We start from the raw sequence: 19,840 nt of genomic DNA, 5'->3' as shown, positions 1-19,840 counted from the left end.
TATTTGTAAGCTGTGTGCTCTCCCTCATGCTATTGTCTTCCAAATTCATTGTCTAGACCAGGCATCAGCAAACTTTATTCTGTTATCGACCAGATAGTAAATATTTTAGGTTTTGAAGCACTTAAATCTCGGTCACACTGTAGAGTAATAAAGCAGCCATAGACAATAAATGAATGGCACTGAGTATGGTAGTATTTCAGTAAAACTATTTATAGAACAGGCCATGGAGTAAGTGTGGCTTGCAGGCCTTAGTTTGCAGACCCATTTGTAGAGATCTCACTGCCTGCCTATACCCCTAATGTGCACACCTTTGTCTTCCTGGCCCAATTCCTGTGAAGATGCTATCTAACAGCATGGAAGATGTTTAAGAGGGTCATGGAAAAAAAGTGATATGTGTGAGAGGTCATAAGATAAAGATAGTTGAGAAGCCCTAAACAAATTGACTCTATTGAACTGTGAATGAGAAGAATTGTTTTCTTTGTTTGGAAACTAGTATGATACATGATATATATGGTGTTTATTTTTGGCCCGGGTACACTAAAACAAAACAAAACAAAAAAAAAACCAAAAAACAAACAAATGAAAAACCACGTAACTTTGATTAGAATGAGGACATTATGCCTTTTCAACTTTTTTGTTTTACCGCTGTTCTTTCTTTTGTCAATTTATCTTATTTTTTGGCCTGACTCACATTTTCCTTTCATATTTAAGTTATTTTGTTTATTACATGATTATGATTATAAGAATAAAATTCTGCTACAGAAATAATCTAGTATTAATTCCTGGTTGGCAGAGTTTCCATACCTAGGAGAATCCCAGCTGTGACTTATTTTTGGCTTGCCTTAACTAGATGGGGAGTTGGGAGACCTGACAAAGCCTCTAATTCAGTGTTTGTTTTCAGTCGATTCATCTTTTTTTTTTTTGTACGTTCGTCTGTTTTTAAAAAGGCAGTTGCACAAGGCTATGTCTCAGGTTAAAATTGTATGGTTTTACCTAGTTCTGTATCTTTGTAGCTTAAAAAACTGTGTTCATTATTAGCTGGTGAATTTAATATGACACCTATATTCAGTTGGGGGATAATTATTGAAAATGAATGACTCAAAAGTCAACCCTCCAAATATTCCTGTTTCTGGTAGCATTCTTTATTTTAGTAAATATAGTAAGTACTAATAATTCTCCATACTAGGCCAAAAATGTAGGTCTCTACATAACAGTTCAGTAATGCTTTTTTGAATTGAGTTAAAAGCCCACAAAGACATCATGACATAGACACAAATTATATATATACATATATATATGTGTGTGTATATATATATGTGTATATGTGTGTGTGTGTGTGTGTATATGTATATATGTGTATATATATAGTTACTGGTGTCTTAAAAATTGAGCAAATAGTTATTTCTTAAAGCACTAAGTAAGTGTCCTTTATGTAGTGAAGAATGCTAAGACAGTAGAACTCAGAGAAATGAGGATAAAGTTGCCACCCATCATTACAAGTTTTCTCCTCTTGGGTTTATGATGTTACAGCCATTACTGTGAGGAGTTGGCCATTTGTTCTGCCTTTGGTCCTTAAAAGGACAAATTCCATGATATCTACAGGATTTGTTACTGGAAGAAAGGCAAAATTTTCTCTTTTATACCATATTAATCTCTTTGAAAAGGTAATCATCTCTGTGGTTAATATCAAAAACAGTGACTTTTTTTTTTTCTGTGAGAGGAGAATGAAAACTTTACCTTATATAGCTTGATTACACATACTTCCTTATTAATAATGGCCAATTTAGGAAAAAAGTCATTACCAAAAAAATATTTAGTGCCCTGGATTATGAAGGGTGTTTTAAAGCTTTATATTGATAATTGATACTCTTCAGTCAAAGTAGATATAGGGCCATATTTGAAGATGTTTGACTTAAGAGGAAATTTGTATATATATTTCAATATTCCTTGAGAACTAACTTGCACATGCAGGCATGAATGTATTTTCATTGGTCATTCTTAAAAACCACACACACGTACATACACAGCTGCATTTATTTTTTAATGATTATGCATTGGTACGACTGGATGTAGGGTATTTATTTAAAGTGTATGCATTTCAATAAAAGCAGGTGCAGAGAGAGGGTATGGTGTGAGAGTGGATTACGAAAATACACATGCTAATGCATATGTATAGACAAGGAGCTCTGCAGAGTTAAATCGCACATCACACATTTGTGTGCACCTAGTACAATGTGCAGTTCCAACTCCGACTTTTAAAAAATTAATGTAAAATATGTACATACAAAAACAAAGTTATATGATAGGGTCAGATAAGATACTGTTTCTTATAAACAGCATTAAGATCTTAATATGATAGAAAACACTTGTATGAATTGAGGATTATTTTAGTCATTGACAGCTCTGTGTAACTTTAAAATCCTGGGTCTTATGTTTTAACTATTGAGAATTTTTTTATCATCTTAATAGGGTCCCCTATATTAACATATTACCCTCTCTTAAGACCTTCACACATGGCTTTTTTTTAAGCCTACCTTTTCTGAAAATTTCTGGTAAACTTATGTAATTACTTGTTTTAAGGAATTTTCCCCTTCTGAATTGATGGGCATATGTTCTTTAATTGCTGTTGAAGATATCAGCTTTTAGCATATGTCATTCATTCAGTTATGCCTACTTGATGTCTTTTTAATGGAAACCTATGGCTAAAAGTAATTGCCAAAGCTTCTAGATTTATACTTTTCAATTCACTTCTCTATCTTATTGCTATTTAATGGTTCTGATACATGCAAATACATTCCTTAATGCCCTTTGATTTTTAAAAGAATAAAATTCAGAGTTTAACTCTGATCCCACTCTGTGGCTTTTTTCCCCTTTTTCTTCCCCCTCCTCTTGTCTTTGGCACACTTTATTTTCCAGTAAAATAAAGAATGAAGATGGATTATTCAAAACTGATAACAGTAATGGACCATCATGTAATGTTTTATTAAATTTGAGTTCTGTAAATTATGTGGTGGAGAGAAATTTGCCTGCTTAAATATAACAGAAATTGCTACTGTGTTTCTATAATTCTTCACAGTGTAATTTAAGAAAAGTCCACTATCCGTATCACTATTGAATAAAAGGTAAAAAGGTGCTATTACCCCAACAAGACAGCTCTCTGGTTAGCCTGCCAAACGACAGAGATAAATGTGTCTACTTAAAACTTACTTGGCATGAGTCCATGGTAGTAGGTGGAGTTTGAAAATAGTCTTTTACCTGGACATGTGATTAAAAATTCACCAAACAACAGAGGCAGGTAGCCTTGAAGAATATTCTATGTATTTTCTTTTTAGGAGGGAGGTTTTCATCAAATCATATTTTCTTTCTGAGGGCTTTGAAGTTCCATGAAGCTGATAAAATCTATTTGAATCAGTGATTATGTTCAAAGAGGAGACAAACAGGAGGCCAGACAGGCTTTTTGTTCAGATTGGCAGTCTCTTTCGCTTATCTGCTGTTTTCAAGAATTCATAATTAGCTTTTGGAAATACTGATAATATTTATTGGAAGTTTTTTTCTTTCTTTTACAACTACTAATGAATTTTACTTGTAATAACTTGTAAACTGTTTTTGGAATGTAAAAACAGGTTTAGGAATTCAGCAGTAAATTCATTCTTTAGTTGAAAAAATTAGAACTCTGACTTAACCACTATGTAATGACAATGCAAAATAATTTTATGTTTTCATAGATACAGCACACATCTAATTATTGGTAAGATGTGAGGTCCCAATGAAAGGCAGCTTCTGATTTTCAATAAAATTAATATTTATGAGGTACTGGTAACTTCCTACATAACATACAAGTTCTCAGGTTCTTTTCAGACACAAGAATGACTAATGATTTTGTTTAATTTAATTCAACAAATTTACTGAGCACCAATGATTCTTGATACTGATGACATATTTTAGTCCTGATGTTTCAGCATATTCTGTGACATAAATAAGGTACATGATGGCCTTGGCATACTGTTTTTTAGCATGAAGAATTTTTGGTAAAAGGTCACTCTTACTGTCCGCTGTGTGGGGCATTACTACAAATGACCTTGGTAAGTCTATGCTATATCTTCAATTATGGGCTGTGGGAACTGGTGGCCACATATATCTTGAATTCAGCATATAAATATGAATGCAGCTATTCAAGTAACAACAACCTGAACAGGACCAAAACATGCATTCCCATATCTGGGATCTGATAGCAGTCATTTTGCATCCAAAATTATTCTAAAGTGACTTTTTTTTTTTTTAAGTAATTATCACTAATCAAAATGTTTTCTGACAATATTTTCAAGCATTTCCACCAGGGGGCACTCCCCTCATTGAAAGCTCTGGGCCAAAAAAAAAAACCAGAAGGTTTCTGAAACACCTGAGACTGTCTACACTGGCTGCTTTAAAGCTCTTTGAGTGTTTCAGGGTTTGAAACATCACTTTATACCATCAGCATATTTCAGACGAACAAAAAACTTTGTTCTAATAGAATAATTAAGTGGTAGTAAAATGCTTTGCCCCTAAAAACACTTGTATGCTCAAATAGGAAGTCACACCAACATCAAAATATAGGTAGAGAACTTTTAAAATTTTCTCCCAAGTGACATACTACCTTCCAGTCTCAACCATATGGAAATGACTTAGTCTTATGTGTTAGCAAGACTTGAGAAAGAATATTATTTTGTATGTTTTCCTGTATTTGACTTTCTCACTATAGATCTCTGCTGCCTCAGGAAATATTTTTGAGAGAAATATGTGATATAGTACTTTGTTATTTGGGATTTTTAAATACCTAATTTCAAGTTTCCCAAATAACACCCTAAATATAACTATGTTTTGTCCTAATATAATTTTTTAAATTATTAGACAATTAGGAAAAACATCTCAAAAAATGCCACAGAACTTTTCACTGTAGGCCCGACATGAGTGCTAATAACTACCACTAGAATTTACTCGTGGGTAGCACATCTTGTTCTTAAGTTTCTGTCACCTGTTTGTGATTGTTTTCTCCATTGTGGTCTTTATACACATGATCAGTCCATTTAGTAAATACTTATCAAACATTTACATGAGAGACATTGTGCTGGGATGATGAAGGTGAATATTAGATTATTATGCTCAAGGAATTTGTAGCATATTGTGTTTATACTGATGTTTTCATGTATCCATATCTGTGTAGTTGAGAATATATTGCTTTGTCAAGTACATTTTTAAGACACAACATTTGGTGGAGAGGAGTAAAGCGCAAGGCTTATTTCGTTACACCTATTTTCAAACTTTTTTTTTTTTTGAGACCTGAATGTTTTACTTTCAATATGGAACATCAGAAACACAGTCAAACTAATTAGATGGCCTTGTGCAAATTAAATAGCTGGATGATTGACTGCCTGTTTGACTAAATTTTAGTTAAATTGACTAGATGTTTTGCTCTTGTGTAGACACAGTTACGGCATTACTCGTTAGTATCCTAAGTAAAAGGACACGTGCCCTTCATTCTTCAGTCACATTTCTTAGGGTAAAAACGAAAGTTCAGGTCCAATTTCCAGGCTTTAGGTGTAAGAGACTAAGTAAGAGACAACTTTAAAATGGACTCTGAAGCCATCTGCACCTGTTAAAAGTTCTTTTTAAATACCAGCTTATAAATCATTTTAAGAAGTATCAGTACTTTTGTATTGTCTGCACCCAACTGTTGAATTTTGGCGTATGGTACATTATCTTTAGATTTGGGAACAAAACCAGGTTTGTACTTCTAACAAACCATGAAAAAAACAAATGTTTTAACCTTGGGGCTTCATTGTTTTGACATGACACGTTACCTTCCTTCCCCCAATATACCTTTAACCATTTCTGCAGGATATTGGAAAGTAGATTTGCAAATTATATAGAAATCTTGACAAAATTTTATTCTGAAGCTGATACTCTGGCTAAGTGAAGAAACCAAATATGTCTTACTATTCCAAGCATTATTTCATGTACAAGATTAAAGAGAGAAGGGCTGCTTAGCCCTTATAAAATGAACAGAAAATTTTCCAATACTTTTGTTTCATATTGTCTCTTAAATGCAATAGGGAGAACCACCCATTTTTGAAAGAGTTCTTCCAAAACTTAAAAAAATTAGTTGAAAATTGATGTGCTGTTATTTAGGGGGGAAAGACACCTTAAGAGTTTTCTAATGGTTTATAAATTTCTTCTATCACTAATAATTTTTATTCCCCAAGAAATTTGATAATTACAGAATTTGATACTGTTTTCCTTGGCATGCCATGATGGACTTTCGCGATGTTGAAAATTAGTTAATATATTTCAAATCTCGTCTATGGTTTTTAAAGTTCAAAATTTAAACCTGTTACCCAGTGGTATAATACAGCAAGATATTATTTACAATCATTTGTGATAGTCAGTGAGGTTCTCTGAAAATGGTAAATTGAAAGGGTCATGTAGTGTAATGTACTTTGATAAGTTGGAGTTTAAGGAATAATTTTAAACATTGCCTGTGAAAATACAGCATAAACCTTAGGTGATGCTTTAGTAATAACTTTTGTTCTAATATGTTAAAATTCATTTTCTGGTATTTTCTTTGAAAGTTCTACTTCTCTAGAAATGGCTTTGTATCTTTACATATTGGGCTGTAGGCATTATACTGCCTTTGTCTAGGCAGCTTGAGAACTATACAGTTCAATGCTGTTGCATTATAAGGATTTCATTTATTCTTAACTTCCCTGGATCGTCTCTCTGTGAAAGATTTCATGGCAAGTTAAGCTACTCAAAGGAAGGAGACCAATTAGGCAGTTTCAGTTTATGTTATATGTAAAGCAGATGCTTAATAAAATTAAGAATACAGTTGAGGCTCTCTTCTCTACCACTTCAATTGTAACTAATATATTCCTATGCAGAATTAATGCCTCTGAGTGTTCATTTTCTAAACAGAGTGGAGAAGAAAAGGGAAGGATCACTGCTGGCCAGGCAAAGCACGGGAGCAGGCTCACCCTGTGCCTTTCATTTCTTGCAGGGCTTGCTTTCAGAAATTCTCCGAAAGGAAGAGGACCCCAAGACTGCATCCCAGTCTTTGCTGGTAAACCTTCGGGCTATGCAGAATTTCTTGCAGTTACCGGAAGCTGAAAGAGACCGAATATACCAGGACGAAAGGGAAAGGAGCTTGAATGCTGCCTCGGCCATGGGTCCTGCCCCACTGATAAGCACACCACCCAGCCGCCCTCCCCAGGTGCAGTCTCCTTTTCCTCCTTGCCCTTCTTTGTTTAGCTTTTTTTTTTTTTTTTTTTAATGCTTGAGGAAGAATCTCAATAAGAAATTAGATAGATATATAGATTTATATGTTTTTAAATTCATATAGTTGCTTGAGGAGAATTTGGTCCCAAATCATTAATTCTGATATAAAAACAATAAGCTCCTAATTAGATAGAGGGAAGAAAATTGCTTTGTGTTCCTTCATTCTTTGGGTTATTTGGGGGTGAAAGTAGTCTTTAAATGGGATATTTGTCTCTACTGTTGTTATTAAGTAAAGTATTTTAAACTCAGTAGAAAAAGAATAGAGTCAGTTTTTTCCCAACTGGTTTTAGAATCGCCGTTTAAATAGTAAATAAATAAAAATAAATAATTTCATTTGTATTTATACTTTCCAATATGAACTGCAGCTGGTACCAATTACACACCATCTCGTTTGTAATCTTTCATAATTAAGTTTAATAAAATCCTTGAAGGCAGCTTTAAATGGGGCTGATAAGGAATTCTATCCATACTCCAAGATATGGGCATGTTTTCTCTTTCTTAGAATTTTTGGACTTTTTAGGAAAGAAAGTTGCCTTCCGGGTAACTTTGGGTATGTGAATCTGTATTGTTTTTTAAACTAAGTTTAAAAAGTAACCTTATAACTGTTATAATTCAGTAAATCAATTTGCATTACAAACCCTTAGATAAAAGTTTGCTAGTTAGTGTATTAGACTCAAAAACCACAAGCAAATATATTTTCTTTTTTTTTTTTTCTTTTGAGATGGAGTGTCGCTCTGTCACCCAGGCTGGAGTGCAGTGGCAGGATCTTCACTCACTGCAAGCTCCGCCTCCTGGGTTCACGCCATTCTCCTGCCTCAGCCTCCCAAGTAGCTGAGACTACAGGCACCTGCCACTATGCCCAGCTAATTTTTTTGTGTTTTTAGTAGAGATGGGGTTTCACTGTGTTAGCCAGGATGGTCTCCATCTCCTGACCTCATGATCCTCCCACCTCGGCCTCCCAAAGTGCTGGGATTACAGGCGTGAGCCACCGTGCCTGGCTGCAAATGTGTTTTCTTACATGTTTAACTTGTGACATTTACAGCTCTTAAAAATAAGGTCAGCTAAAATTGGATAAAAATTGAACATGGAAGAAAAAGTCAGAATATTCATATGACAATGTCATAGTGAAATGGTATCTTGATGTTACTTTATTCTCATCAGTAGTAGAAAGTGGTTATACATTTTCATGTATAGAAATCTAGAAAACTCATTCAACACTAAAGAGTGGAAGTACTATGGACACTGCATAAATAAAAAATGTTTAGCCACTTGTTGGGTGGCTAAATAAGCTGCTTATCATAAGGCTCTGAAACGATTATTTTTTAGAAGTGTCACAAATTCCATTTTCGCTAGTTTATTTAATGAAAATCAATCTGGTCTTGATGTCTATAGGAACAGACTATAAGGAAATCATTGCTATAATTGCGAATTAAAAAGTCATGCTTCTTTAGGAGAAAAGCATCTATATACATACGTACACACTCACCTGCCCACGCACACAAAGTTATTGAATTTGATCTCTAAATGCTTCTATAAAATATTTCCTAAGATAAAGAATGAGGAACTGTTTATGTATAAAAAATATGACTTCTAAGGATGGTTAAAGAGAAAAGATAAACTATGATTTCTAGGAATGATTAAAGAGAAAAAATGTATGAAATGAAATAAAATAATTTGGTTTGGTACTTTTTCTGTAGTGTTTAGTGTTAATACACACATTTTTATTAGTTAACTTTGCTCCTGAAGTCATCACTGGCAGGACTCTGAGCAGAGAATTACTTTACTTATCACTTAATCTGCAATACTAATAAAAGAATGGCTTACTTAAGACCAATATGAACTTCAACATTGAACTGCTTTTTTTAAAAAAAAAAATCTAGCCAGATACTTGACCTTGTGGTTCCTTAATACAGCTTTTGTTTTCTAAGTTTTCTAGGACTCTGGTTTTATTTATTTTCCAAATGTGATTTGGGTGTCCTTACTCATTAAGTTTTTTCTTGAGCTAAAGTTATACCAATTCTTATTAAGTGATATTTCTTTTCATATGCTGTTAAGATACTATAGGATAACTTTCCTATATGTATGCTTAAAGGCTTTATCTGCTGATAAGTTGGGATAGAATATATGTTTAATTATTTTTGCCTGAATAGAATATATGTTTAATTATTTTTGCCTGAATTATTGGTTAACTGGTTGAGCCACCCTTAGCTGTATTTGTTTGTTCTGAAGAGGAGTTGAGACCAAGCCCATAGCTAGGGTATTCAGCCAATGATGAAAATATACAGTATATACATACTGTAGATTCTTAGTGAAACTCTTTCAAATAAAACATTTCTATTACTGCAGTATTACTGGCCATCTAACCAAACTCCAAAATGATTAACTGATATGTGTATGTGTGTGTAATTTTATTTTGCTGCTACAATATAAATCTTTAAATTATTAATATTATAATGGAGCTCACTACCAATTTGTCCACATTCTTCCCTTTAACCATGATTAAATAAATTAAATTTCAAGAAATCTTAAGGTATTAAAGGTATTATCAATGCAAAATTAGTACTTTAGATTTGGAAAAACACGTTATAGAGCACTTGAATTAGTACTCTCATAGCAGTTGAAATAAATAATGCTTAAACTGGAACCAGTATGCATATTAAAAATGAGTTAAAATAAAGGATAAAATGGAGAAGACCACAGGTAACACAGACTGCAAAATTTTGTCTTTTTAAATTTTACATTTTGCCGAAGAGGAGTCCATGTGAAATCAGTATACATTTCATTTCCCCCAAAATGAGGAGATTTGAAACATATTTTGAGACAAATCTTGGGTTTGGGTTGCACCTGAAACCTGATTTCTTTCTAAAGAACCACATGTTAAAAGCAGAGGCCCTCAGTGGTTCACAGAAAACCCAGCCCCCATTAAGGCCTGGGAAACCAGATTCTCTTCCACCTCTTTATAGAGTGTAAAACATGCAGAAGATGATTTTGGACTGCCCTTGGGGCATACCATAACAAGGACCTAAACTGTTGAAGGACTTGAATTCTAAGTCATCTTCAAGAAAGGACTTCCTGGCTAGTCAGGCCCCACCTGGGGACACCTAGCCTCAGGAAACACCAGAGCTCCTTGGTGGCCCAGTCCAGGTGAGATGCCTCCCTGCAGAGGTATCCCATGTGCTCCGGTAGGGACAGTTATGCCCTGTGCTTCATCTTCTGCCTGGGCCATAGGCTCTGGGCCAGACCTGGTTGCTGCAAGCATATTTTCACAACTTACATGCTTTAATTCAACAAATAAGAATATCTTACACCTGATAATGATTCACACCCTAACTTGATAAAAGCTATTCTGAAAGCAACTGAATACATTAATTCATTGAATCCTCATACCAACCTTTCGCTAGAAGAAAAATGAGAAAACCAAGTTTAAGGTTTAGTCAGAGTTTTCAAAACCTCTGCTAAGTCTCTTGCTCCTTCCTCTACTTCAAGCCACCTCCTCAGAATACAAGCAAACTTATTTTAGAAAGGGAAAAGTGAAACTTGGAGATCTTTTTGTTTGTCATAGAGGATGGGAGGTTTTATTGTTAGAATGGGAAGAGGAGCATGTGCTAAAGCATTGTCCTAATGAAATAACTTGTTTGACAAATTATCTAGTTGGGAAAACTAGACAATGGCATTTCTGGGATTGTGGGGAAAATAGCCCCTTTTATGAAAATATCTGGGAGAACCCCGTCCTCCCAAGTTCCTTGGTCTTAAGGTTTCTTTTCACTATAAGCTTTGCAAATTTTCCTGATGAGTTTATTAGAGGAATTTTTCTCAACAATAATAATTCATGATTATTGTCTGAGAATTATATATTTTACAGAATTTTAAGTGATGATTTCTACCGTAGGGGTATGTTTTTTTAAAATTTGATTTGTGCATTTTACTGTGTGTGACTTTTGGAGTTAAATTAATTTAGCAGTTTGTTTCCATGAAGGCTGTTTGAAAGCATATAATTACTGAGTTACAGCTTTTACATGAATTACACAAAAGTTTTTTTCTTCATTTTTTATCTCTTTATGTAATTCTTTAGTTTCTACTAAAGGTATGCTATTTCATAACAATGCTTTAGAAAATTTATGAAGTTAATATAAACAGTATATGATTAATCTGGTAGTTGCACTGTTCTGTCTCTTTACAAGAGATCTGTCTACGATATAATGAAACATAGGTTCATCTTGATTTCAGGTTCAGTTACAGGCAGGAACTTAACACTTGGTAAAAGTTTTATTTCTTATGAATCCCTTGAAGATCATTTTAAGATGTTGCTTATGTGGTTATAAAATGCATCCCATTAATTGTCATCTTTTAAAAGCTGGAAGACTTTCAAAGTCTAGATTTGGAAAATAATACTGTTCCTGGAAAGAAAGAAATATCTAAAAATATGAAACCATGGTGCTAAAGACAGTGTTAATATATTAAAGTTTGAGAGTGGGAAATATTTTATCACTAATAAGTATCCATAAAATAGGACATTTCTTATTTTCATTAATAAGAAAACATAATTTTTATACTCTGAAAAATAAATTTAGATTGGATTTTAATATTAATTAAAAATCAATAGCTATTAAAAAATTAGACATTAATGAGCTAGATTTATCAAAGGGCCACCAAAAAACAAGTCCAGCCTGCTCTAAAAATTAAGAATTTTTTCAAGTAAAGAAGGTGCATGTAATGTCATGAACTCTAAATAACTTTGTGGTATCTAGTTAAGTTTAGATCTCAGCATCGCTCCACCAACAAATTGTTTAACCTGTTTGTTTTAACGGAGTTTTCTCAATTTTAAAATGGGACAATCATAATACTTTCTCCGGGCTGTTAGGCAACTTAAGTTAATATACATTAATACAATGTCCAGCACATAATAAACAACTAATAAGTGTCAGTGTTTATTATCACAATTGTTAAAACTACATATAACTTTAATTTTGCTTGTGTAAAAGCAGCGTGCTTGCAGGCAGTTCCTCATGCATCACAGTAGGATGTTCACCAATCAAGGCTAAAGTAGAGTTCATTTTGTGTAAAATCTAAAAGCATGATTCAAAGCATGCAGCAATCCATGAAGAAGCAAAATAGAGTTTTCATGGAAAATGTGTGTCTTGCTGCACAATTTTAGTGAAATAAAAAGCAGACCCTAGTGCTGCACACTATCCCCACATGGGAGGGTAAGTAGTAGAAGCTCCAATTCTTAACTACTTCCCCGGCGCCGCCTTAATGATGGAGTAGGACACCCTACCTTGATAAAAGCTATTCTGAAAGCAACTGCATTTATTTTACCTCCTGTGCTATTTGCGGAGAAGAGCTGAACAGTAGTTTGTTTTGCCTGGAATGAACTACTTTATGAATTTTAATGTGTGATATAATATTAAAAGCTAAACCAGGATTAAAGAAGATTTTTTTTGTACTAAGCTAAAATAGTACTTAGTAGAGTGAGGTATAAAAGATTTTTGTTTCCATTTTTACCTGGGGAAAAATTCAGCTTTCATATTTTTGAAAAGCTGTCCAAGTCAGTTTCCCTTAAGCAATAGCTTGTGTTTAGGGGAAAAAAAAAAAAATGTGATTCTAGAATTCTAATAGCTTATCTATGATAAGATGTGTATCTGGGCCAACAAGATGGTGAAGAAGAGGTTTCCTAAATATTTTTTAAATGAGTAGTACAGAGATACTTTCTAACTTTGTAATTGTTAAAGTTTCACCCTCACATTCTTTTTTTAAAAAAAAATGTTTCTTGTATACTTTTTTCACTTTTGTTTTGATTGTGTTGGCTACTAGGAAATGATTTTTTAAAATAATTTAGAATTTGTGCTTGATTATAATTGCTTTAAAATAAAAATTAACCAAAGAAGTTTTTAGAAGCAAAGTCACAGGGTTGAAACAAATGATTATAGCGCACCTCAAAGATAAATTCGTAAACATCATTTTTACAAAATAATGAAAATTATTTTAAAAACAGATCGAAACACCAACTTTCCAAAGTCTGTTCTTTTAACTGTTGCTTAGCAGATTGCTACCAAGGATCTGTTTCTTCAGTGCACTGGACTTGGTGCCCCCATTTCCATAACATTCAGTTTTCAAAATGATTGAAATGGCTTTTCTTTTCTCTTTCATTTAAGCAGTGAGGAAAATAGGTATTAAAAGAGACCCCATGGGGTGATCAAATCTATCCCTCTGCCTCAAAGCAAGACCACCCCAGAGCAAAGTTTCCAATCTCACCAAAGCAACTTTGTAGGCAATTTATGGTAATGTGTTAACTCTTCTGGCTCTTAAAGTGATGTTTAGCAGATTATTGCTTCAAAGCCCTGTATGTGTTCTAGTGGCCTCCAGTCATTAATATATCTCTATGAGTGCCCTTGCGTACTAGAGCGGCAAAGCTAGAAGGGGAACTCTGGAGAGGAGGCGGATGAGGCCCCACCTTTGGTCACCTGTCCTGCCTTACCTGCTGTGTCCTCTTTAGGCCTGCGGGCCAACTATTTCCCAGCATTATCTTTTCCATGCTTGGAAAGGTGGTATCATGTTGAAAGCATCTATCAGCTTTCTCAAGATAAGCAAGAGGTGAATTATTTTGCTAATTGGCTAGAAATTAGGATTTAGCAGGCGAATTTTAAAGGGATCTCCTATTTATGCTTTAAGTACGGAGAATTGAATCACCGAATATTTTAGGAACAGAGTAAAATAAATCTTAAAGTCCTGCAGCTTGACTCAAAGGCTGTATCATTTAATGCCCAAAAAAATCATTTGTTTATTCTACAGCATACTTCGTTTTCTATTTTCATGGTTTATGTGAGAAATTGTCCAGGATGGTAAGTTTCTAGAGGATAGAAACCTGGGTTCTGTAAAGTAACCGAAAAGATGAGGTCCTTAAGTGATCAGTTTGCTGGAAGAAACATGGTTTTGTATCTGTAGTAATTTTTCATTTCTATTTTCATCAGTTTCCCAGTAAAAAATCAGCAACATGGTTTTTATGTAAATTTTCCAGGCTAGTTCATACTACTGTGTAATAAAAAATTAATTTGGAGTTTTAAAAACGAATCATAGTATCAGTACAGTTTGAAGTTGAGATTTGATTTCAGCCCCTAAAATTTGGTGGCATTTTACTGCAGATATCTGCTTATCACTATTACTAAAGGCATTGATGCTGATTTTTCACTCAATATTGTACTTTTTGAATATATTAGTAAAGTCACTGATTATATATTTTTTGATGCTTACAGCAATATTTTATTAAATATTGTAAAACATTATCTTATTGTGTGGTTTCACAAGTCAAAAGGAAATAGTTATGTACAGGGGTGCCGGGAAAAGATGAAATAATTATACAGAACAGCTTGGACATGCACATGTAAAATTCAACCAGCCTTTATGATAATTAAGCAAGGCACTCTACCTGCTTCATGGATGGATAGAAGATTTAAGTACGCAGTTCTGCAAATGGCTTTGTTATGGAAGATTTTTTTAAATGAAACGTAAGAGGAGGATGCATAAAAATAGTCTAAAATTAAAAAGGCCATAGTATGTAATAGCTATTAGTGATGCAATTGTCTATTAGGCACCGGGCACCCAGTGAAGATACAGCACTGTGCATTATGATTTTAATTGTGAATTTCCTTTGTTAGGATTGCAGTGGAAGGTAATTGGGAGACAGTTAGTTTAGGGGTTTTCAAGTCTTTGAAACTATTTCGTTTTCCAGAAAACTTACTTTATGGCATTATAGTTCCTGGTTGTCAGCTGGCAGTTGCTGTCATATTACAGATGCAATCACCTGTGACAATGTGACTTCCTTAACTTAAGCAATCTGATCTCAGGGCAATAACTAATGTTGAATGACTGCACTGTTGATCACCTTGATCATAAAAGGAGCAACAGTGTCCAGTTTGGATGCTGAGCCTGAGAAGCTTCAAAACAATTTAGCCAATGAAAAATGACAGCCATGTTCAAAATGTTTTGTAGGTGAAAACAGCTACTATTGCCACTGAGAGGAATGGGAAACCAGAGAACAATACCATGAACATTAATGCTTCCATTTATGATGAGATTCAGCAGGAAATGAAGCGCGCTAAAGTGTCTCAAGCACTGTTTGCAAAGGTTGCAGCAACCAAAAGCCAGGTAAGAGCCTCTGTTAGGCATTGAGAATGTTTATCTGTGTTGCCTGTGGAATTTTCATTAAAAAGGAGTGTCTATTTTCAATATGAACTTGCATCACGGAGAGGCCTCTATGTCTAGGATTATTTCCAGAGCTCTAAAATGAAACAATATTCAGATTCAGGTTATAGGCACTTAGTTTTGTTTTTTCCAATAGCCACTCCTCGGACCAAAGATTTTACGGTAAATCCCCAAGTCATTTAATAGGTATTTTGAGAAGGATATCATAATGGATAGTCAGTTTCTCAGTCTGGTCTATTGTAGTAGAATAAATAATGTGAATTACTATTATTTCATTATTGCTTAGATGATCTTGATATTTTTTCCTACTAAAATGCTACAAAACTTTATACAGTTTCTTCTGTTCCAGTTCAGCCATCTAATGTGGCATTGGTGGTATAGTGGTGAGCATAGTTGCCTCTCAACTCAGCTGTCTGCAACTATTAAGTACACTTACTAAGACAAACTGACACACACACACAAATCTTTGCATATTAATGATTTTAACTTTTCTGTAGAATATACAAGACACACAGATTGATTACAAGTTGTCCAACTCTGAATTACAGCTGAATAGACTTGAAACGGAAAAGTTGTAAACTTCTACCAAACTAAATAAAAAAGGATAGGTCATATAGTCTTTTATCAGCATAATTGTCGTATATTAATAATTCATGTTCATCAAAAATGGAACATCTACATGAACAAACTTAGTTATCTATAAACCCTTCTCCAAAGCCAAGAATACTTTTTAAAGGACCAGAAGAACACTAAACTCTTTTCCCCTTTGAAAAAGGATTTGATAACACTATCAAGATGAGATTTAGAGGCAAATAGGGACTTCAGGTAAGATTTTAACAACTTGAAATTTTATACAAGTATACTTTCATTATCATTAATGAATCCTAAAACAACCTGGCTGTTGTCAACTTCTGATAAATTTCACAATTGTGGGAGTATTTATAATCCGATATATTTGTAACATAATAATCTTTTCAGATTTTCCTAAACTTTTACCCTATCGACATTTATAGTGTTACTTGACAGGAGTTTTGCTTTAGAAGAATGTTGTTCTTGTTTAAGTTATAGGCCTGATGAAATACTTAAGGGATATCTTGGAAATGTTATATAAAAATGATTGAACTCAAGCTGTGGACTGTAAAAATTATAGCTTTATAGGCCACATGCCTGCGTACCCTTCAATCACTGTCAAAGTGATAATTTCTACAATAATATGTTTCTTTTATTGTGAGATTCTAAACATCAAGTGCTGTTTAAACATTAAGCTGAATTGTTTATGTTAGTGCTGTACTCAGCGTGTCATACATCAGGCCACCGTAATCTCTCGTGGAATGTAAAATTCTGTCATGAATCATGGCTTGTATATCGGAAATTACTGTAATTTTGATTGGAAATTACAGGGCTCTTGAAATGTTTCTAATTATGATAGAATGTTAGAGCCGCTTTAAACCTGTGTGCTTCTTCAGATGTCTTCATTTACATGCCAAGACTACGCATTAAAGAGAAATGTCCTGGTCTCACTTTCCCCCCTCACCTACTTGCCCACCCCACACATTCTTGTTTTGGCTCTTTAGCCTAAATATGATGAGGATCTCATATTTAAATATATATTATCTTGCCTTTCTTATTCTACATTTTTTTTTTCTGACCTGTCCAATCATCAGTAATAATCAGACTGCGTTCCTACAAAAGCCACTTTCCCTAAATCTCCAAAATGGAGAAACTGGACATGTATTATTATAGTAAAGGTTAGCTTTAAAACAAAAATTAATATTATAACTTTTTGATAACCGTATTTAGTTGTCTATCACTTGTCATTTAATTCAGTCTACCCCCACCCCCTGCCATCGTTTTCCTTTCTGATTCCCTGTGATTGATAGTTCCTTTGCTATCTTTGACTTCATCCTTTTAAATGATACCCCGGGTTCTCCCCAACCTGGGCTGAGTACTGATTTTGGAGCTACTTAGACAGTAGCAGCAGTTGGCTAATAATGTCATACAGGTGATGTTCTAAGCCATTTTAAACATCCCTGCTCTTTGTACCCTGTCCTGCATGGCTCCTCATGGGTCTCTATTTCAGCAATGTAAATAAGCAAATTCCAAGCATCTTCTGTGATGGTGTGTTTCCCAAAGCCCCAAAGCTTTTAGCTAATTACTCATTACTGGTTGAGAGAAAATCGAAGGGGCCAATAGTGGGCTATGGGAGTCAAGCAAACTATTAACTTTATTCCCTTGGATAGTTATTCTCAACTTCTAATTTACTCTGACATCCTAGTAGAGCATTTTTGTAGTCTTGACTTAGTTGTTCAGTTTAATGTTAGCACTACCCTGTTTATGAAAAAATGTAGAAAGATTGATGATTGCTTAAAAAATTAGACAGTCCAAAACCTGTGTATATAACTAACAAAAGAAACCCGACTTAATAAGGAAAAGTGGCCATTTACTTAGGTTCTGTTCTCATGCTATGATGTTTTGTGAAGGAAACAGAAACACTAACAAACAAAAAAACCCTTCAAATCAGACTGACCTTTTTAATGGTTAAAATGTTGCACTTCTAAAATAGATATTTAGGCCTCAGATGTGTGCCAGCTCTTGCCAAAATGAGGCAGCAGTCCCCCAAGACAAAATATGTGTGAAGCAGGAAGAACCAGAGTCTCTTCTGTCTCATCCCGTCTACCTCCATCTGCTTCTGTGTCTTGCCCTGGTTGTCTGGGTTGACTTAACCATCATGTTTTTTGTGCTAGACCCTATCATGCATTATAGATTATCTGCGTTAATTTAGTAACCCTGTGAGCTATTATTTTCTTTCTTTTACACATGAGAGTTTCTTAAATAATAAATGTAGTACAGCCAACTCCAAATTCTCTGCATTTCTCCTATTTTAGACTGTCTTCAGGGTTCAAGGCAGCATCATCACTGAAGTACTACCCTGATCTGGGGAAGAGGAATTAGGAATAGTGGTCTTATTGATAGTAGAAACAGTGAGGGCTTTCTTTTCTTCATTGACATATTCATGGAACACAAGGTTCTTACCAACACAGAGCCTTCAGAATCCAGGCTCTATCATACCTAATGGTGGTGGGTGTACAGGGTGGAGGAGTCAAAGGAGGCCAGCTCTGATCCAGGTTGTGTCATTGGTGGTATAATATTGGGAAATTTTAACTTTTGAGCCCAGGATTCTTTTTTTTTTTTTTTTTTTTTTTTTGAGACGGAGTCTCGCTCTGTCGCCCAGGCTGGAGTGCAGTGGTGCAATCTCGGCTCACTGCAAGCTCCACCTCCAGGGTTCACGCCATTCTCCTGCCTCAGCCTCTCCGAGTAGCTGGGACTACAGGTGCCCGCCACCACGCCCGGCTAATTTTTTTTTGTATTTTTAGTAGAGACAGGGTTTCACCGTGGTCTCGATCTCCTGACCTCGTGATCCGCCCGCCTCGGCCTCCCAAAGTGCTGGGATTACAAGCGTGAGCCACCGCGCCCGGCCGGATTCTTTTAACATAGAAGGCACATGCTACAATGTATGCAAAAGAGCTTTTAAATTATATAGCACTATGCCCAAATGGTAACATTTCATAATGTGCTAAGCAAGAGGTTCAGTCCTCCACATGGATAAGAGATTTATTTATCATGTGTTTGTGTATCATAAATACCTTCCATTTTAAAAGGTAAAGCATGCTCTGCAGTGACTAATGCACAGTGTATTTTCGGTAAAAGAAACCAACTCATGTGGATTCCACCATTTCACATGTATTGTCTCTTCAATGAATAATAGATATGGAATTGTTTTTAACTCTAGTAGAAATGTCTGATAAAATATGCAAGTAAAAACTGAAGGTAGGCTACTTTTTGTGCTTGGTTAGGAAAGCAGACTAATGCAAACTTTAAAAAGATGATATGCTTTAAACATAATGTGAATAGCTACAAATGAATACACTTTATATTCTGGGTATTCAAATAAGCAGCAGTTTTTCCAAGTGAATCATATTGGAATTTTATCAAACATTTAGTCTGATAACATTCAAATAATTATGAGAGCAAAATTTGCTAATTTTACTGTTTAAAAAAATACTTTATTTGGGTAATAACCATTACAGTATCAAGGTTCAGTTACTCTTCATTGGTTATAGTGTTTTCATATGGGAGATGGAAATGGAATTTTTTCCTTAATGGCGGCAGATGTTGGAATCTAATTTTATTCCACAGCAAACCCCTTGAGAGCTCTGAGACTTAAGGTGTGTGTCCAGCAAGGGGACATTAGCAGCACCGTAGGCCTTGCCTTGTACACTGAATTGTTACATTGATTTTCATGTTTGCATAGGTGGAGCTTGCAGATACAGTA

At 34.7% G+C, this 19,840-nt stretch overlaps 1 protein-coding gene across 5 annotated transcripts in view; it reads left to right on the top strand.

The window, feature by feature from the left end:
- The window catches only part of SATB1 (SATB homeobox 1), a 96,785-nt gene that overhangs the window by 50,834 nt on the left and 26,111 nt on the right, over window positions 1-19,840 (top strand). For all 5 annotated transcript variants that reach the window (XM_032143415.2, XM_032143417.2, XM_058433522.1 and 2 more), the window contains 2 exons: window positions 7,031-7,243; window positions 15,295-15,450. In XM_032143415.2, coding sequence (XP_031999306.1) covers window positions 7,031-7,243; window positions 15,295-15,450 — 369 coding nt within the window. The remainder of the gene's footprint in view (window positions 1-7,030; window positions 7,244-15,294; window positions 15,451-19,840) is intronic.

This window comes from Hylobates moloch, unplaced genomic scaffold (assembly GCF_009828535.3).
Source record: "Hylobates moloch isolate HMO894 unplaced genomic scaffold, HMol_V3 SCAFFOLD_22, whole genome shotgun sequence".
In the NCBI taxonomy this organism is placed as follows: Eukaryota; Metazoa; Chordata; class Mammalia; order Primates; family Hylobatidae; genus Hylobates; species Hylobates moloch.
This window is presented reverse-complemented; position numbering and strand designations above follow the sequence as displayed.